This window comes from Anopheles darlingi, chromosome 3 (genome assembly GCF_943734745.1).
Source record: "Anopheles darlingi chromosome 3, idAnoDarlMG_H_01, whole genome shotgun sequence".
Lineage (NCBI taxonomy): Eukaryota > Metazoa > Arthropoda > Insecta > Diptera > Culicidae > Anopheles > Anopheles darlingi.
Window position 1 is genome coordinate 31,430,939 of NC_064875.1, and position 20,981 is coordinate 31,451,919.

General features: G+C 48.6%; 1 protein-coding gene across 1 annotated transcript in view; it reads left to right on the forward strand.

Annotated features, from left to right (window-relative positions):
• LOC125956161 (protein embryonic gonad) overlaps positions 1-20,981 on the forward strand; it is a 74,506-nt gene that overhangs the window by 46,405 nt on the left and 7,120 nt on the right. The window contains exon 3 of the mRNA XM_049687772.1: positions 1,192-1,269. Within this exon, the coding sequence (XP_049543729.1) occupies positions 1,192-1,269 (78 nt within the window). The remainder of the gene's footprint in view (positions 1-1,191; positions 1,270-20,981) is intronic.

The window sequence follows — 20,981 nt, forward strand, 5'->3', positions numbered from 1 at the left end:
TGCCTGATCGTACACCGACAAGTGGAAGGTGATGCGCACCACCACCAGCCCCACGGCTCCAGGCTTCTGCTCCAGAGCGTCAGCGATCGCAACTGACGTTTGCGCGACGATACTGACAAATGCGCACATCACTGTTTACAACTGTGCGCTCAAAGTGCGCAGCAGCTGCTCTCATGAATGGTAATGAGGTTGTAATGATTCTGCGCCGCGATGCGCTGAGCTAAGTCGCAACGAAACGACACACACACAGACACGCACAGAGAGTTGACAGAGCGTACCGCGTGAGGTGCACACGCCGCACGTCTCCTGGTAATTATTATTCCTGCTCATTTCGCACGCATGCCGGACGACGCACACGACGCAGACGCAGACGATTCTTCTTGTACCTTGTGCTGGAGTGCTAGACGCACCGGTGGTGAAAGTCTGCTCCCCCCGCGGGGGGGCTCTTCTTCCCCCTCCCCCTGAGACAGGATGTGCTCATTGGATGCGCCGTCAGGATTCGAGCCAAATCGAACCTAATGAGTAGCGAACCCGGAGTGACATTTGCGGGCGCAGACATTATACATTGTTCTACACTTGTGCGGCCGGCAATTTGTTGCAAAGTGAAAGACTTGGTGACGGAATAAATTGCACAACGACGATATCCTCTCTCCAATCCCGCTCTGAAGGAATGTCCCATAGCACCGGGATCCACGACGCGATGTCATCATCATTCGATGCTACTGATCATCAGGTTAAAAGGTTAAAGTAAGACGGTCGTTCGCTGATCAGGTCGTTGGGTTTTGCGAAAGCGTTACAGCGTTACCCTTCCCCGTAAACCTGTTACATTTTTATCTTTCATCTTATAATCATTCGACACTCGGCGGTGGTGATGGCAAAATCGTACATTGATTTATGAAGCCACTGTCCGGTGGTACGAGCTTCCAGCGGTTTAGTCCTGCCATGTGGCCTACTTGTGAAACCGATGAAGATGGTTCGATAATTGTCTCTTCATCAAAATTAAGCTTCTGCTCTACCCGGGGGTTCCTTTCACCCTCCCGTGAATGACAGATTGGCTGTGACTTGACCTGACGATGGGGATGACATTGGCTTGTGAAGTCTTCTACCTTTACGGAATGTTATTTAAGAAACAAACAGTACTTGGAAAGGCTATTTATAATCTCAAACTCTACCCTTTTCTTTCTGTTCCAGATGAATCAACAATGCAAAGTGTGTGGAGAACCAGCTGCAGGATTTCATTTCGGAGCATTTACATGTGAAGGTTGCAAGGTAAGCTTAAACACTATAGAATGGAGACGAATACTTGAAGTACTCGCAGCTGCCGGGGTATTAGTTACTCCGTAAATTTGGGCCAAATATTAGACATAGACAGCTCTTCTCGTTATAAGAAAAGGACTTTTTGGTGTATTACAATCAATTTTCTTCCTGTTTGTTGTTAGTAACAACGGCTGCCAATTTCAAAAGCTATATACCAACTCTATACCAACAAAAACTGAATACCTTCCTCCTCGTCCAGTTCCAGTTAGTCACAATCTTGAGCAAATATCCTTTCTTGATCCAAAGTGCCGAGTAAGTTTATAGTTGCTCCATCTTCGAATGCAATGATCGAGAGTTAGGCGTCTTGAATTAGGACCCAATCAATCGACAAAGACTACGTAGGATTCAGAATTGTTTGTCAGTGACACTATCCGCTCACGTGTTACTTCTACATTAACCTGATTCATCGTTAGTTTTGAGATGGACTGTTGCATGTTCAATACAACTATGACTTTTTAAACTAATATTTGAGTTTTTGAAACTTCAAATTTAACTTCAAATTTAAGCAATGTACCACATTCTCACCTGTTCTTTGATGTGGCTCGAAACTTTCAGAAGCATGTGCAATTTTCTCAAATTTCTCCTTTGTCCAATTGCACCTGGAACATGTAAAAGGGCAGGCCAAGTTGGTTTTTCATCAATCAAAGTCAACATTCCATGCCTCGTATTGTTCTTATCACTAAATTGGCCCAAGCGAGATCTACTTTTGGCGCAGAACATCAGCTAAAACCCGATAAAATGTAGAGATTTCGTAACATCTTATCCAACTGTACTTTATATATGAGGTATTACATTGAAGTGTCATTAGTCCACTTCTGTTGTCGGTTACATTCGAAGCCGCCAGACTGGCTACTCACCAGTACAGTGGACCATTCCCGAGTTGATGGACTTTGGTTGATTAAACGACGATTACGCATGATGCGCAAAATGGAACGAGTGATCAGTGCGGTGCGCCCGGTAATCAATCGGTCGATGGTGGATTGGTTCAATCACGAGTAGCAAACCCACTCGTGGGCTAAAATAATAAAACAAAACACCTGAAAAACACCAGAAAATTAAACATTAAACTCCCAAATTAAGAGAAAGAAGAGAGAGAGAGCGAGAGAGAGCAAACAATGAAGAAGCAAACTCGAACCATCGATCGGCATTTGGCCAAGAAATTGGCAGAAAAATCGCGCAACATTTCGACGCCTCGCCTCACGATCACCTCGACCATTCGGCCACGGGATCACGGCCCAAAAGCACCAGCATCGAAACAACCCCTAGCTGACTGATCGAAGCGCGCAAACCTCGTAATAAAGTTATAAAATTTTATGTTTACTCGAAAATATAACTTTATAAGGATTTATAACCTCTTTATGGCACCAGCATCGGGTTCATCGGGGTGCGTCCTTTCGGCGTCCGTCCGCTCCGGCCATCCCGAAAGGAGGAGGTGAGTCCACTATTTAGGGTGCCGCGGTAATTCGCTCCACGCGGAACACCTTTTTCACCTTGAGGATGACCATCATGCGCGCAGCCATCATCCTCAGGCCTCCGGAGCCCTGGGAGCGGGGAGCGAGAAGTGGTGCCCGATTGCCGTCTGATGTGCGGCGTCCGAAAGCGGGTCGATCATCGGCATCGACGGCTTCATCATACACCGAGCGGTCGCGATCGGTCAAGTTTGGTGACGGCGATCGAGACGAAGGAGTCGTCCGGACGGAGGTGGTGGTTCCGAATGTGTTGTGCTCCCGATAATCAGCATAAAGTTGGTCCGATGGGTCGTCGGGGCGGTGGGAAAAACAAAAGACGCATAGTTTGCGTCCCAACCCAAGGGGCCGCGCAGCATGTATGTGTGTCAATGTGGAGAGGCTCAAGTGTGTTAGCTTTCTCGTCTCTCTCTCTCCCGTCATTGGGTCATGTCAAGGCTATCGCACCAGAATCGGACACCGCTCCGGACCAGGAAGTGGGATCGAGCAGCGAGACGACGAAGAAGAAGTACAGAAAGAGAAGAAGATAACGGAACGAACTGGCCATGGAACGACGGACTTCACAGTCGGTCGCAAGGCAGTGCCCAAAAACCAAACAAAGTTTTCCATCAATGTGTGATCCACACAAAATTACAGCCCTCGGGTTAACGCGACATTATGGAACAAAACGCAAAAAGGGGGTGTCCACCTTGAGTCCGCTCTTGTGATAATTTAATGTAGCTCCCTTACCTAAGGGAAACCCCGAATTTCGTCTCGCATATTGCTCGACGTCGTGGCTTCGGACTAACGTTGCGCAAAAATCATCCGCAACCATCGGAGAAGGGGTCTGCAAAAGGGAAAAGAGAGAAAGAGAAGAGCGCGAGGTGAGGAGATCTCAAGGAGATCAGCAGAGTCTAGGGCCTGTTGCTGCTGGTGCTGCTGGTGCACGGCACGGCACGGCACGGTGCCTTGGCGAAACGTGCCAGTTTAATAATAATAATGCCATCACTTTTTATGAACAATCATTAGAGCGACTCCGCGCAGAAGTCACAGCAGAAGTCGTTTGGGTGCCCGCCGCCCGGGGGAGCCTTGAAGAAGCGCTCGAGATCAGAGCAGAGCAAACCAGACACCCAAGACCCCAGAGAGTTCGTGTGTCCAACGGCGGCCGACGAGGTGAAATAATTTTATAGTTATGGAAGACTTTCACGTGATGCCTGGGTTATGGGTCTACGGTTTTGGGGCGGAAGAAGGGAAAGGGGTGCATACACGGTGCCAAAGGTTTGGGACCTCAGGTTGTTAGTAGCAGCAGCGACAGCGACAGCAGCATGCGCCGCATGGATCGATCGATCGATCGGGATGCCATCCGCCGCAGCTATCACCTCGGGATCGGGTCGCGTCAGAGTCGAGGTCGCCACGACGTCCTGGAGTCACTTCCGTGTCGAGTCGAGCCATTTTGCGTGCCAATGGCTTTTGTCTTTCCGTGGTCTCTCATGTGTCGCTCGTCACGCTCCAGCCAGCCAAGGCAGCCAATGCAGCCCAGTAATTGCAAAGATAACGGAAAGGAAATTGCTTCATTTATAGCTGAAGCCCATCGCGCGAGTGATTCATTAAGATTTAGTGTTTTGGTGATAAAACATGATGGCAGCCCGTGCTTTGAACTATGTGACACCTTGTAACCGAGGATGAACCGTACGGTTCCGTGAGAACTGCAAGCGATCAGTCGATCTGAAGATCGTGGAATTCATGCGAGATGCGCTAGTGTCGGACTAGGTCATAACATCAAGAAGGTGTCAAGTCAAGACGTCAAGAGTTTACGTTTTTCGCGCCAAACGGAACGGAAGTCCTTGCACTATGATGTGGCTTCCGCGTTCGGTTTTTGGAGTCCACCAAATCCGGGGAACCGGTCAGGCAACTACTACTACCTCTACTACTCCCATTATCCCTCGCAAAACTGGAGCGTAATTGCTCAATTAGATGATTTGAGCTGTTAGATTGCAATTAGCGCCGTGAACGGCCGCCGGGGGCCGTACTTGATCCGTTTTGTTTGCTGATCACGCTGGGAGGACGTATCACGCCGGGCTGGTGCTATACGAAGGTCCCGAGATGCCCCCTCCTGCTGCGGTCAAAAGTGAAGCACTTGCTGCTTGGTTCCGCGAGTTCCGCGATGGTTTGTAGCCTTCGCTGCTGGCAGGTCCGGAGTACCCCCGGACCCCTTTTTGGCCAGTGAAGACCATAATTGTGCTGGTGGATTCAAGGTAAACAAATGGTCAGCTCGGCTCGTTTCGTCTCGTCGCCGTCACGGCTGATTTACGCAAAAGAAGGAAACAAACGAAGCATCAGGCCTCAAGAAACTCTCCAAAAAGACGACGCGAACATCGCAGCAGCAGCGGCGAGCAAGCAGCGAGGGTCGGATACGCCGAATTATATAGCACCGCCAGAGAGCCAGAGTCCAAATTCGGCGATCCCGATGCCAGCGTGCGTGCGTGTGTGTGCGTGTGTGTGTGGACCGATTTGCATAGCCCAGGCCCTGGCCCAGGCCCAGGCCCAGGCCCAGGTCAGCAGTGTGTGAGCTCATCTCGATCGAACTCGCCGCGGGAGGAGGGCTTGGTGGCCCTCCGGTGCCCGAAACTGTTTGATTGATGATGTTTTTGATCCAATTTATGGTCGAACAAATTACACTTCTGCGTTGCGTTCCAGCGGCGTGTCGACAGCCGAGAAGTGATCGAGAAGGGAGCCTTTTATTCCCGGAGGTCGCCTTCGCGTTCGAAGTACATCGACACACACATACTACGTCTACTTAGGCTTCCGCAAAGGTTGCATGACGCAGCACCGGCACACACACACACGGACACGCACACACAAACTGACGGCAGGAGGCTGGACTTTGGGCCAAGGTGTGCTTTTTGTAACATTGACCAATTTAGTGTGACCAGTTCGGTCATTAAATCAAGCGATGCGACCAATCGATTCGATCGTGCTGGCCACAGAAATCGTATCCCCGGGTTTTTGGTCGTCACCAGACACCAGGCTCGATCAGTGGAATCAGTGTGTGCGTGTGTCTGTGTGTGTGGGGATTGACACTCATGTTTTGATTAATTTGAATCAATAACCATCATTATTCATGTCGGTTGCGCAGACTTCAAGATGCACGCCACCTTTTCGTCAGCCAATCTGTCATATCCGACAAGAACTAATCGACCCAATTGAAGATGCGCAGGTCAAAAGCGGCCCCCCACGGTCAATAATATTGATCAATACCCGCATGCAAGTTTATTTACGCCAGTATATGGATCGTCTGTAGGGTACGTCGAAGCACCTGTCGACAAAATTGTAGATTTTCAGAAAGCTTAAAATATGAGGCCGAATATTGACGTCATTTGTAGGTGACATGATCGACGAACACGTCAATCTGTCGGTTGACTCTGTCATATCATTATCAGGAGCTCTAAAATGTCAACTGAATGGTTAGCAAAGAAAGACTTTTTTCAGAAGACCATTTAGGGATCATTACTGTGGGCAATATTTACTACTATACAGTCCCTTTTCGTATTATTTCGGACCATACCAATTGCCTTTGTCTTAAAATAGGAACTAACATCTAATACTGATGCGCCTGAAGCCCTGATTGATAGAATGGATTGATCATTATGTCAAAGGATATCACTAAAGCATCAATCCTGCATCAATAACATCGATAGGTAATACGAACCGTATGTGAGCCACTACAGGATGCCTGCAAGAGTGCATTCACTACACTCACAAACAATCTTCAACTAATAAAAAAGCTACAGAAGAGTCATAACCAATCTCTACACATTCGAGAACGAAGATCGGAACACCTTTCCGTAACCTCCTTACTGTACGGAACGTCAAACGCGTCAATTAGCAGTTCATTTGTAAGGGGAACAATTTGCGTTTAAACACAAAAGCACAAGACAGGGAGCCGCGTACAGGGCTGCTGCTGGTGGATAGCGCCTTCGAAAGCTTCGCTCTTCCTTTGATCCCAAGCACCGGTACCGGGCCTTTGGTTTTGTTTTCTTTTTATAACAAGATCATCATCAGCACCGCTATGAACCCGCACGCGATAAAATGAAGCACCCACCTAGGGTGCATAATGAGACATGTGTTTGTGCGTGCCTGTGTGTGCGTGTGTGTGCGTATGCTAACCCCCTTTGGCATCACAACACCCGGGCCACCCCCCGAGGTGGGATCGGGGAGGGGTGCTCCAGCAGCAGGTCGGTTTTCGGTCGAATGATTTATGGACGATCGCTTCCTGCTTGCGCTGAGGCGTTTAAGATTTATGTAGCCCGAGCGCAGTACGTCAAATTATTTAATGGGTTGGCTACCGTTCGATGCGCTTTTGTAAACCTTGTTTTTTTTCTTCCTCCTCCTTCGTCCAGGAACTCCTACGGCCTACGGTACGGTTCCCCGTAAGGGCATAGAGGAAGGGGGGGTATTGCGCCGTTCGGTGCTGCTTGGGTGCTAGTGATAATTATCGCTTCCCATGCTGTGATTGATGATTGGTTTCGGCGTGCTCCGTTAGACTGCCGCATTGGCCGGCTCGGTTTGTGGCCGGGTTCGGGGCATCCGTTTGTTTGCAAGGCGACACAACTGTCGCCTTCGGAAGTTGAAGTCAAAGCTAGGGGTTTCGGATCACATTAGGACATGAGTTATGAGGGAGAGCAGAATGGGTGAAAGGGGGCTGGAAGCTGATTAAAATTATTTTATTTGTTTTGCGCAACACTTCAAGAAGCACCTCGTGGTGAGCGGCTATGTCGATAATATGTCGACATCTATGTCGACGTAATAGTATACGGTTATGTTGTTAGTTCAGATGGACAAAGTTCATGTCACAGATTGAAGAATGTCATCAATGTCTGCGTTACTTCACAGGAAGCCAAGAAAGTGAATTTATTATAGAAATCCTACAGATTTGCTGTACAGTCTAGATACCTACAGATGAAGGTGACTTTTACTCAAATTAGAACATTTATAAGTAGGTTTTATTTCAACTACGATGTTTTCAACTACTAATCGGATCCAAAACATTAAAAAAAACAATAGATATATGGTATTGTAAAAGTGAAGATCCTCCTAACATCCCTAACAGTAAATCTGACACTAAACCTGCAGCATCGATTTCTAAACGGACAGGTTTTGAAGAACCAATTCTCCGAAAACTAAAAAGTTTCCCATAACGTGCATCCACGTTTATCCAAATAAAGTACAATTTCCTAAGCATTCGAGCAGCATCGGCATCAGTATGTTGCGAAACCTTGTATAACGCTTACCAGAAACACTGCAACGCTCGTTGGCCGATGAGAAGGAGGATGCTGATGCTGATGATGATGATGATTATGATCACCGAGCGATCATCGAGAGAGGCAAACAAGCGCAATCGCACTCGTACTACTACCTCCATTCCACTGGGCACTCCACTTCTCCAGTTCCTCCCTTCCATCATCATCATCTCATCGGCATGCACATCATGCTGACAACCGACAACCGTTCCTCACTTATTGATCGATCGATCTCGTTTTGAATCGAGTTTGATGTGCGATTACAGTTCCTGAAACGCGACTACCTTGCGTCGAATTTATCGATCTTTTGACCGGAGCGATCCGATCGGAACGAGCGAGCGATCGATCGATCGTCCGCGTGGAACCGTGCGCCAGGGGGCTCGTTAGTCTGAAGGCCTCTCGTGCAGCTCGAACACTCGAGATTCTCGGCGGCGGCAAGTCATGATGGTTCGATGCAGAAGTACCTATGGACGAGGAAGAGAAGGAGAAGACGCGCGGCTCTCGAGAGCCAAATGAGAGTGTGTTTCGTGATCTTGTTTCGTCGAGATCGCCGGTTGTGTGCGCGCGGTCCTGTGTTCGGATCTTCTCCCCCTTCCTCTCCGGCAGGGGCCAGTATATCGCGTGGACACCATCGGGGACTTACCGACTGACTACACGATGGTGCACACACACACACACACGTAGACACATGTGTGTGCGGTCAGTAGCACACTTCTCTACCCCGCTCGATGGAGGCGCTTCTTCCACCTTCTGCCTTTCCCTCGACCCGCCGCGACCAGAGCACTCGCTATTACCGTGTCGATTTAGTGCCTCAATACGAACGCAAATTGACGTGAGAACCTTGCTCTTGAGCTGATTTACGCGATCTACCACCACCACCACCACCACCACCGCCGCCTTGGTGCTTGTGACTTGCGTGGCGACGACCTGCCGACGACGACGACGAGGATGACGATGATGATGGTGATCTTCACGATGACTTTGGTCGCGCACGGTCGCCAAGCGAACGCCAAGTGTGTTCTGGTTAGGCCCAAAGGTTAGTCTGCTTTTTATGATATCGCATGTCGAAGAGCCTCGGTGATCGAAGTTCCGATCGAACATAAATCGTTTCTAAATGCTGTACTTATACACACACACATCCGATGGAATCGGGTCGATACTGAAGGTCACGACGGTCGGAACGCTTTCACGCGACCCAAGTCGATCAGGGAACCCGTCGGAACAATCTATCATTCGAGGGGTTTTGCGCAAAACGCATTCACATTGGACTAGTTTCTGTTGCGTTTTTTGTTGTTGTTGTTGTGTGCTTATGTTGCCCACCAGGACCACCACTTGATCGACTAATAGCATGTAAGCAACTCATGAAGTACAACACCACCACCAACCAGCGGGGCCTGTAATGAAATGTAGTAACTATGTAATGAGCTCCATCCAGATGTCGTTAAATCAGTTTCTACCGCGTACCCTGTTTGCTGTTTGAGCAGTTACCGTTGTGGTGGCTGCAATTATCATTCTCTCTTCCCAGGATCCTGGAACCGGGCACCACGACCGAGACAGATTTATATCACACCATGATTGTTCCAACCAACCAACCAATGATTGCTTTATTTACACTAGATCTCGAGCACAGCGGAGCAGAGAAGCTTGAGACCGAGTCCCGAGTATGATTGACCGTTCAATAGAGTTCGTCCGAGGTTCGTCCGTCCGTCCGCCCGGAGGACGTGTTACAGTTTGTGTGTTGACCTGTTTTGTTGTTTACGACCATGACGCTGAACTTGCGCACCACGACATTGAGCGCGTGTATGAGCTGGACTGAACTTGAGAGTTTTGTGAAGGCTACACTGTTGGCGGTAGCTGTAACGCTTGTCATCGCTTGAGTTCCTCCTTTCAGTAGCTTGTCATCCCTCCAGAGTAAAAAAAGACCCCCGGCAGCCCTTATTCAAATGGGACTGACAAAAAGATGATGATGGCATTAGGATTATTGTTATGATCAATAATAGCCCAATCAGTGGTTGAGAGTCAGTGGTGGTGCTGGTGGTGGTGGCGATGATGATGAGTGTAAATGAGCATGGAGCATGCAACAAGGAAAGAAACCGAGGAGCGAATGATGGTGGTGATAAAACTCGAGCTCCACTCGAGCAATGCACCTACCAGGGACCGGAAAAAGGTGGAAAGGTTGCGGCCTTTTGAAACCAGCCATAAAAGTGGATTCAGCATCAAATCTCCGTCGGGAATTGCTCCCGTTGTTGTTTTTTTTTGTGGGTAGCAGCAGCTTTTGGGGTCTTTAAATGGTCCAAAATTCGCTCGAGCTCCTCCAGCCACCAACGGGACTGTGTTTTGTGGCGCAACAGTTTTCACGAAAAAAAAAAAAAGGTTCTGGATTAGTCGCACGGCCTGGCGCTGGCTGCCTAGTGCGTTAGTTGAGGGATAATTTTCCTCCCGGCGTCCGACGTCCGAATTTTCGACGGGATGCCAGCGATTGCACTACGGCTGTACGCGATCCAATTCGATCGCCACCACCGATCGTACGGCCGGATGCATCAATAAAGCCTAGTTTCGGCCTCCGCTGCTCTCTGCGTGCGTCAAGCCGTCAGGGCGCCAGACCAGACCAGACCAGGCCAGGCCAGCCAGCCAGCTCTCGCTCTCGGTGCCTTCCAGCCGAATCGTATCGGTAATTGTTGAATAATGGGTAAAATTAGAGTAATGATGATTATTGATGAGGTTTGCGTTAATTTCACTTTTGATTGCCGAGCGCCGATTCACCTTCGCATCCTGCAACGCTGCGAAACGCTCTGCGGCTCTGCGGCTCTGCGGCCGATGTCTATTTCATATGGGAAATTGCACCCATTTTTGGGTGGTTCGGGGGTACTGCTGCTGATGAGTATTCCCCTGGAGGGGTTGGTGGAAAATGTCGCAACCATGCTGGTTCAGGTGATCGCCCCAAGTCGCAGACTTACTTTACGCAGATCGCATCACTGGGAGGCATATTAGCTACTGGAACGCGTTTTTTTTTTTTCTATATTTCTCGTCTTCTTCTCGCCTTCAGCTCCTGTGCGCTCTCTGCATGTAGCTTCATTAAGGCACAGACACACGGACAGAGAGAAGACACCGTGGAGATGCCGCCGGTCGCTTCCACTTTCCAAAGCCCTTGAAAGCGTTACATAGGAGACTCGGCGACGGCTTCTCTCCAGCTTCAGCTTCAGGAGGCTCATGGTGGTTGGCGCAACCGTTCAAATTGCATTTGCCTCAGTTTCATCGAACGCAATAGCACACGTACACACACGCACACGCGTGCTAGTGTGGTGCGCTGAGAGGGAAAAGCGTAATTTATCAAAATTTAGGTTAATACAATCATGAGTTTTCTTTCTCGAGAGTATCAATTCAAGTACACACGGCCACCGACGGCCGGCAACCCGACCGAACCGAGGGATTGATCGTAGGCCGGCCCCAGGTCTGAATTTGCTATCGACATACGAAGCTACAAATTAAATTAGACGAAAAAGCCCGAAATCTCATTAATCATTTGCCGTGCATCTGCCGTGCAGCGGTATAGCAGCGACAGGGCCTCTGGGAAGAGAGCACCAGTGCCGCCGAAGAGCACTCGAGACTCGAGTAAAAGTATGAGGGGCCCTCAATGGCGACTCAAATGGGAACTCTCCTCTCTGCAGCCGCAGTTTTTGGCCATGAAGAGCGCTGACAGCGACAGTGGTTGCAAATGAAAGTGAAACATCACAAAATACGTTTCCACCGCAAGTTTTCCCAAGAAGACGACGGACTACCGGTCTCGGTCAGGGCTCAGGGCATGAAAGGCTCAGGGCTGGACGCTGCACTAAACCATTATGCAACGGTAAGGCTCAGTAGCTCACGTGTTGCTAGTTGGTGGCGCTAATCGTAATTGTTCCAAATTAACGCCGCGTAACGTGGCCAACTGTAGGACAGTTAGAGGGCAAACCCAGGGGAAGAGGTCAGATGTGGGGATCGTTTCTAATATTGTTTTCGGAAAATTGCCAGCTTCCGACCGACTGTTTGGCTGGTTTCCGTTTTTAATGTTCGTTAGCACAACTAGCATGGGGTTTAATTAGTGCACCGATGGTTGTTGGGCGTTCTACAAGGAAGCTCCATAGCTAGTTTCCGGTTCACAAAGCATGTCTTTAACTGTCTGTGGGTCTAATTTTTCGAGTAAAAGGAATGTTTTTATTAATATATTGGGGTTTCAAGATCCTTCATCTTGTATTGTTTCAAATTAAACAGATTTAACATTCACTTTTGTTAGGATAAACTTTGACATGTTAAACATACGGCTCGTCCGTCATTATATATGTTAAAAAAAAAAACTTTGACATGTTGAAATAAACTTTGGTTTGTTAAAGATCAGCACCATGTAAATGATCCTGTTATCATGCCAGTTAAGAAAACCCCATAAATCCGTGCATGCATTAAAAGAATCTGGCCTTTATACTCTCTTATAAAAGTCTGGAATAAAATATCTCTGCACGAACTTCAAGAAATTATCACATCGAATCATTCACAACCAAGAAACGTTCCTTACAAACTACTCTTCTGTAGCGATTTGACGAGACGGATAAACGAGTCGAATTAACTCAACCTCATTAGCAGATAGCTTGTGACGTTATATCCGCAAACATGGAAATTATCTTCGTACCTCTTCGATAAGGTTGTAAAATTAGAGCGACGTTATCGACTAGGGTCTTTATTTATAATACCATTAAAATGTTGTTTAGAAATGCCGATCGCTGAAAGATGCAGTTTTTCTTCAACTTGTCGTTAGGTATCGCATACACCTACCAGTAACAACGTTTTCTTATGTACGACATACTACACCTTCCTTGGACAGATTGGGGCAATCAAGCTGTGTTCCATGGTACTATTTGTCTATTGTCTGCCATGATACGGCCTCAAACCTTCTGATAAACATATGTGCCTAATTATGATGACGTTAATCTTGAGGTTTTTTTTTCTAGAATCACGTTAAGAAATTCTAGGATTATTGAGAACTATTCGACTCACTTTTTTATGTAGAGATCGAGTATTTGTTACATTTTTATCCCCAAGCGCGATTAAATATGGTAATTCGGGTTGAGTTCAGAAATTTCATTAATTTTACGGTTTTTTCTCTAGTCGAATTTTGTTTTCATGGAGAGTGTGCAAAATTTTGTTTCGCCCTTCGCATTCCATCGGCAAAAATTTGGCAAATTTTTAATCTAAACAAGCAAACAACAATGATTCAAACGTGTGTCAAAATTCAAACTTATACAGACTTTATGTACATTTTAACGTTACATGTTTAAAGCATCATCTGCGTAGAATTGTCCCAAACCCTCTTTTTCAATTAATGACTTTTGGATTAGCAAAAGCATTGCAGAGGATTCTCTTTAATGAAAGTCTTTTTAATAGATTTTTCATAGCTGTGGGATGAGAAACATTCACACAGCTTTATCTTGCAAACGGTTATTCCAGTGCCACAATCCCACCACTGCCCCGATGAGTCAAAGAACCTACGGGAGCTGAAGAATGAAGCTATCTTGAGGGAAGAAATGTAGAATTGTAATTCTATCAGTCCGATTACTCAATGTACAGACCTCAGTCACATTCCTTACCCGGACATCCGGTACTAACATATCCTTCGTCTTTGTTTATCCACTACATTCGCATTCGCGTCCATCTCCAAGTTCTACGTGGGGCAGGTGCAACGTTTCTAAACATGTTGCAACAACAACCGGATGCTGGAAAATGCCATTTTCACACTCGCTACACAGTAACACGCGCACATTAATTCACAATCGCCGCTCGTCGTCAACCGTAACATAATGGCGTAATGGGGGCCATCCATGGGCTGGAGGCGTGCGCGGTTAATTGAATAATAAATTAATATCTGTTAACACTATCTTCCGCTCGCTATCGGCACCGGCCATGAGTGTACATTATGTTCTGCTGGAAGCGTAAAACCATCGAGATAGCTAGGGTTGATCGTGATGATGATCGTGCTCACTACGCGCCACACCAGCAGCAACAGCAGCACCTTTCCTTGTACGGCGCACGGACCTTCCTGCGCCCTGCGCACTACTGACCACACTCGCCACCGGGTGTTATTTGAGGCAGTTAACGAGGATAAATGGTGTGTTGCTGCGGGGCCGTTAGCGTGTTCGCGAGCGCGCGCTCGCCCCATGCGCTCTGCGTAAATCTCCTATGCACACAAAGAAGTTGTTCGCTGCTTGTTCAAACAAATTGATAGCTGATAGCGTCCGGTGATATCGATGAAAGTGGATCATGCCAGCAGCCTGGTGTAAGGGCATCGACAGGTGTAGCAACAGGCGTACCAGGTTCTAAGTTCCAGCCCGCAGGTGAATGGTGATCGTGTAAAAGATTGCAGCCGATCGGGGCGAGATAGGATGTAACTGAAGTACGACGTTCCTCAGTGAACGTTGTCTGCCGTACTACTGAGGACCACAGTTCGTCTGTGCTCCTGGAACACAACAATCACTTCTACAACTCGATCTCGATCATCTTGTACCAGCTTTGACATTTAACATACCCCCATCTGAATGCTCGTACGCGTGCAATATTCTCCTTCCAGGGGGCAGGAGTAGTTCGATTGAATGCACTACTCAATGGAACCGAGAGGAGATCTGGCGAGATATTTTGAGTGATAATTCGTGGTACAGCTTCATCCGCTAGGCACGTTACATGATGTATCCAACACAAAGTAACGGCCGTGCTGATGTCGTGTACTACCTTTTGCCAGCACCAGCACACATTGGACGTTGTTGGCCATCATCGGGATTGAAGTTAATTAATTTCGATGCAAAGGATGCACCCGGGGGCCAACGGGGCCAAACCACGTTGTAAGTGTTGCAATAGTTTGGAGCACTTCGGATTGCCTGGCCTGCAGCAATGCATATAGTACCTATACCAGGGGCACTACTTGCCAGCACTAGAGCACCCTATGTGTGTGTGTGTGTGCCAAACGTATTACTTCTGTTACAGACCAGCCCCTAGGAAGGGGTGTATCAATAAGCATCGGGCCGCGAGTAAAGTGCCCAGGAAAGCGGCGGGTCAATTAACCTTTTCGCGAACTTCTTTGTTCGCGGACACGGACTTGCGCGCCAGTGACTCCGACTCCAACTCCGAAGTTCCTTTGGATCGACCGAAGATGAAGCCATAGACCGGTGGAGTCCGGGCGCGACTTTGCTGTACGTGTCCGTGACAGGTCATAAATCACCATTTCCACCCGTTCGGGCAATCGGTCAGACGACTAGGACCAGGACCAGGACGAGGGTTCAGGTTAGGTTAGGGTCCCCATTCCCCAGAGCCTCTCGTGTCCATATTTTTGCCGATGATCATATTACAATGTGTCGAGCACACAGCACAAATCGCTGCATTCCCATTCCGGGACCGACGGACACTTGCTGTCTGCCAGCCGTTACCTGCTGCTGGTTCCCCCTTTCCCCCATTGACCGGAGTCTTTCATTCGTGGAGCTCGTGGAGTTGGCTAGTTTTGGAGCAACCGCAAGCAAGCGCAATGGGACCGGCCAGGCCAGCCAGGCCAGGCCAGTCAGCCGGCGCTAATCAGTGGAAATACGGAATAGATGTTTATAAATAATCTTTTATGGTGCCATAAAACCGTGTAGTTACCTCCCCGGGAGGGAGGGAGGGCTGGTAGAAGAGAGTTTTATGCGTGATCACTAGGACAAATAAAACCAATCAATGTGTGCAGTCCGGGCGCGCGCGGCAAGGTTGCTGATGCTCTTCTTCTGCTTAGCTTGTTTACTGGCGAGTGAAGTACCTTTGGTAAGACTTGACGATCGCTGCCCGTATTGCCGATTGTGGAGCGCTGTCTGGGAATGACAGACTTGCACAAAATACCCAAGATGCCCATCCTGTGCGCATCTTCCATAAGGTCCGCCGCGTCGTCTGGTCAACAGGAACTCCGAAGCAGGGAATCGGGATCGACGATCCCACAGAGAGTCCGATCCAGGACCGCGGATCCACCAGTCGGGTACTGGCTTTAATTTTATCGATTAATACACATTTTATGACCAAAGTGTTGTAACCCTTCCCTCTGGCAGCGACGACTTCTTTGGCGGGCCTGGACCTGGACCCATAAAAGAAACTTTTAATTTAATTGAACTTCTTGGCGGATAAGGGGCCATCCGGCCGGTCGATCGGTCGATCGGATGATAGAAAACAACTGCGTAGCAGTAGCAAACGCACACGTACCGGTAACGTACCGTTCGGTTTGCGACTGCTCGACCTCGTTTCCTCCGAATACAGGGGACCCCTGTATTTGCTCGAGTTGATCCGGCTCGATCAGGTGACTCCAATCGCTCGTGCGCGCACAAGTTGACAGCAGCATCGCAGCGAGATAATTGTTCGTGATCATCTTCACTCGCTCGACGTCGAATCCGGAGCCGGAGAGACGGGATCTGTTCCCTCTGTTGCCTTTCCTGCCCACAAGACCAAACAGCCACGGTACTCCCGGGAACGACGATATACGACTCTGTTTTAAAATTAATCGTCCCAACAACGAACAAGTCGAGACTGTGAGTGCTCTGAACGCGCGCTTTATGGGAACTGCTGCGATCGTCCCTTCTTTCCCCCTTCGTGTGACACGCGGCGAGGATGCGATTCGCACAAACCCGGCGAAAGCAGGTGCAGAAGAGGGTGAGGGTAAGGTGATGATGTTGTTCCATTTCGATGGCCTGCAGTGCGAGTCGTCGTGCGGTCGTGGGCTGTCCACGACCACGGATAGAAGGGGGTTCTCAGGGTTTCAGGTTTCCTGTCGCCAGCCAACGAGCCAGCCAGCCAGCCAGCCAGCCAAAGTCCCCGGCCAGGAAATCAGAAGTAGGAAAGACAAATTAGTGCCCGCAACAGCAGCAACATCAACCGTGGACCCCACACGCGTTTATAGTGCTTCCGTTGTGTGCTCCGTAAGGCTTATGGAGGCTTTTCCAAGTGATTAGCGAGCGATCGCGCGAGGGGAATTCGACGCAAGTTGCGTCGATGCGTCGATGATGGTGACCTCAGTAACTCAGACTCAAGCACCTCAACTCGGCGAGGGACCTTTGTCAAGAATTGTGGGAAATGACACAACCTGGCATCGTTGAAAAGCGCTTTTCCTTTCGCACCTGATCACTGAACACATGGCACTCATTAGGTAAAGCACCAGACGAGATCGATCAGATTGATCGCCATTTTTCCGTCCTACGTCACTTGAAGTTGCTTATCACTTGTGTGGCATTTTGGCCACATGGCGGTCGAGTTTTTACGAGCCAGCCATTAAGCTTACAGATTATCGAAAATTAGTGTCCGTACGATCGGGCACACACACACACACACGCACACACGCACGAAGACAGAGGAATGATACACAGCAGAACACAAAGACACCTCCTCCGTGGTCGCCCTACCTTCGTGATGAGAATCGTCGCTTTTTCGGGACGAAGTGTGCGAGATGCGAACCTAAAGACCCGGTGATCGCCTCGTAACAGACGAAGAAGAAGTAGAAGAAGCAGCAAAAAACGGGAACAAAACAGATCGAGCACGGCGCGCATGACGCACCAGGCCAGGCCAGGCCAGGTAGCCGCCTGCCGCGTTGCCGAGCGCCCTGCTGCTGGACGGATGCTGAAATTGAAATTTTTACGATCCAATTGAGAGCAGAGGCTCTTAAAAACCGATTCTCATTCACCGAAATGGGTCCCGGGGGCCGACCGCTCGATCGAAACCGACTGACACACACACACACACACACAGAGAAGAGAGGGAAGAGAAGCGATCACTTGGGAAGTAGTAGCAGGAAAACCAAAATCATGCTGCTTAATTGTCCCTGGTGGGCACTTCCCTTTCCTCTCGCTGACTCGCTCCACTAAAGTTGCGTGGTGCGGTGCATGCAATCGCGGCTCGCGATCACGCCAGATCGTTGACAATGGCCCGGGTGCGAACTCTTTATCGGAATCGCAAAATCTGTTTTCCCATCATTTTTGTGAACTTCCCTCCCTGCCGGTGATGGCAAAGTGCAATCGTCATCCAGTGCTGCACATCCAGCGATCGATGCAAAAAGTACGGAGCAGAGAAGAAGAGGATCAGATGGTCAGGGGAGGCTGGCTTGTTATCGAGTTCGGTCGGTTGACCCCGGTTGCTGGCAAATTGCAGCAATTACCGCGAAAACCATTTCCACCTTCCCGGGCCGGAATCGCGTTATCATCGCTCGCCCGGGGAATCTATTTTCGAATCGGAGCGCGCAGAGGGTGTCACGGTGAGTGTGTGTGTGTCTCATCTTCTCGATGATCGACACTCGCTGGTATTCGCGATCGCGATCGCGATTCACGCGGTGAATGCTCGGTGCCAGCCTTTTTGCGCCAGCGAATGGGTAACGTTGCATAGGTTTAACCTTCTTCTTCTGCCACCCACCCACCACCCACTTTTGGGTGAATGCAGTTACGGTGCTTCGTATTGGAAGGTCGGGATAATTGGGAGAACGTTGGCACCGGGGGGAGTTGTCGCATTTCATTTCTTCTCGCGAGACGCGACGCGCTCAGAGACCTTATTTTACATCTTTTTACGAGACGGAGGGACATCACCACCAGCACCAGCACCAGCACCAGCACCAGTCCAGTCCAGTTGTCCTTTCACGTTTCGCGGAGTGATGGCAAATTAATTTTTCCCAACGCAGTTGCTGGTGTTGCTGCTGCATTTCCACTCATTTATGCCCAACTTAACAAGCTCGGCTTTCGTCCTGCCATTAAAAGTGGTCTGGCCTTCCGAAAGTGTACCCGGAGTGTTGCTGCGGACACCATTAAAAAAAAGGGCAACCAGCCAGCCAGTGCCTGGCCAAGTGAGAACGAACTCATTTAATTATTACATTTCTATCCCGAAAGGGAATAGCCCTCCGGCCCCCCCGGGGAGGGAGTGCGTACAAATCAGCAGCTTCCGTTTAAATGCTTTTCACTCCAGCGAGGGATTAGCACGGGAGGAATGTGGTAGTGATCAGGTTGCAGCAAGAGCGGTGGTACTGCATTAGTGTAGAGCTGCAGCGCAGCGTAAAGGGTTCCCATTCTGCCACCTATTCTGCCGAGGGCTATCGTTACGCGAAGTTCCTCGACGACGACGACGACAACGATGAGGATGATGATGACGATGGTCTCACCGATTGACGAGCATTCGACGGCTCATCAAGTCAACCGGAGCGGCGGGTATGAAAAGTGTAATAAATTTTACGGTCCAATCAAACGCACGCACACGGTTCTGCAACTCATGAGACTGCAACTCCCGTCCGACTTCTCGTCTCCTGTGTTGGTGGTCTAGAGAGAGACAGAGAGAGAGAGCGAGAGAGCCGGGTCCCAAAACCTGGGGTGCTTTTCACAACCATTTAATTTGTAAAAATATGGAAGACAGTCCCCGACTCCTCGCCACACTCGAGGCACACTCCAGATTTGATGTGCTGTACCAAAGGTGTGGTCCTCCCTCTGGACCATTATGAGTGGCATCATTATTGGCGCGAACCGAACGCAATCGAACATTGGAGTTCGTTGTGCCTGAAAAGGGAGGCGGAAGACACCGTGAACTGGACATTTCTATTCATTTGCGTAAGCCGATTCGTCGGCCGTCGGTCTAGCCGCTCTGATACGCTAATGTAGTGTGAAATTTGATTAAACGTCCCAAATCCACGGAGGGCTCAGGCCTCCTCAGGTGTAGGGTGTACGAAGTCCGAAAACCGAGAGCCCACCCGCAGGCCAGGCGGCCATTTATGCGCGGTAATCCGATACGGTTTTTCGGGCGCGGGGTTTTGAAGAGTCAGCGTTAGTGTGCGCGTGTGTATGAGCCGCGAGTGAATCGTTTCGACATAGCTTTCAATTAGCCTTTGTTGTCCCCCGGCAGGAGCATGACGTTGCCGAAAGGAATCGTCGTGGGTCTGGGGATTGAATCGAATCGATGGCGCGATGTGGCGATCAATGGGGTGATCTGTTTTATTTGAAGCCACATATATGGTGCGGAATATCCGAGTTTCTTATATTGATAAACTATTTCATGTGTTTAATTTGTGAATAGTGAGAATGCCAGAATTTGATAAGAGTGGTTTCTAATTCTGCAGTGGTTTATAGGGAGCAATATCAATATGAGGTATCTGGAAGCAGTGGGACATGCTAGAGTATTAGTCAGTTCCTAGGGTCTGACGATGCAATGACGCAGCTTTGTAACGTCCGACGTCAATGGTTCTAAGGTTTTATTTTCACTACTAGGTATTTAGCGTTTTAATCTAGGAGATAGTGTTATCGGCGCCTCACATCAATGTCCCGATAGTAGATCGTGAGAACTGTCGCTGGAGACGCTCCAAAAGTTTATTCAGGTAAAGAAAAGTGAAACAAGAGTATGCACCTTATTTTTAACTTGTTCTATCACAAGAAAGAAGTATTCACCCTGGTAGTTACACTACATGAAGCTATAAGTCTTTCGGATGAAAATGTAGAACAAAATGACAAAAGCAGATAGAACCACAGGCAGATTTCCACAAATCAAGATACTGTTAACAAAAACTTGTTAAATTACAGTAGAAGTAAAAAATAACTAAAAGTTAAGGTATTCCTCAAACATTTGTCTTAGATCACAACTAACGAAAACATGGAACATCGGAGGATTCGGTAAACTTTCGAAGCTGAAATTGGTGTCTAGAATTTGTATAGCAATTTTCTGTGAAAAACCAAGAGCGAACTCTTACTCCAGTTTTTTACATATCCGTAAACATTCTAGTTAAATTAAGCACAAGCGATCACGAACTATTTCATCCAGCATTCATAGCAGATCAAATTACGAACATGGGGGAAAGGAAATCATTTTTCATCCCTCATTTTGACACAAACTCGTACACATAGTGACAGACAATTCGAGAATGCGCCGCATCATA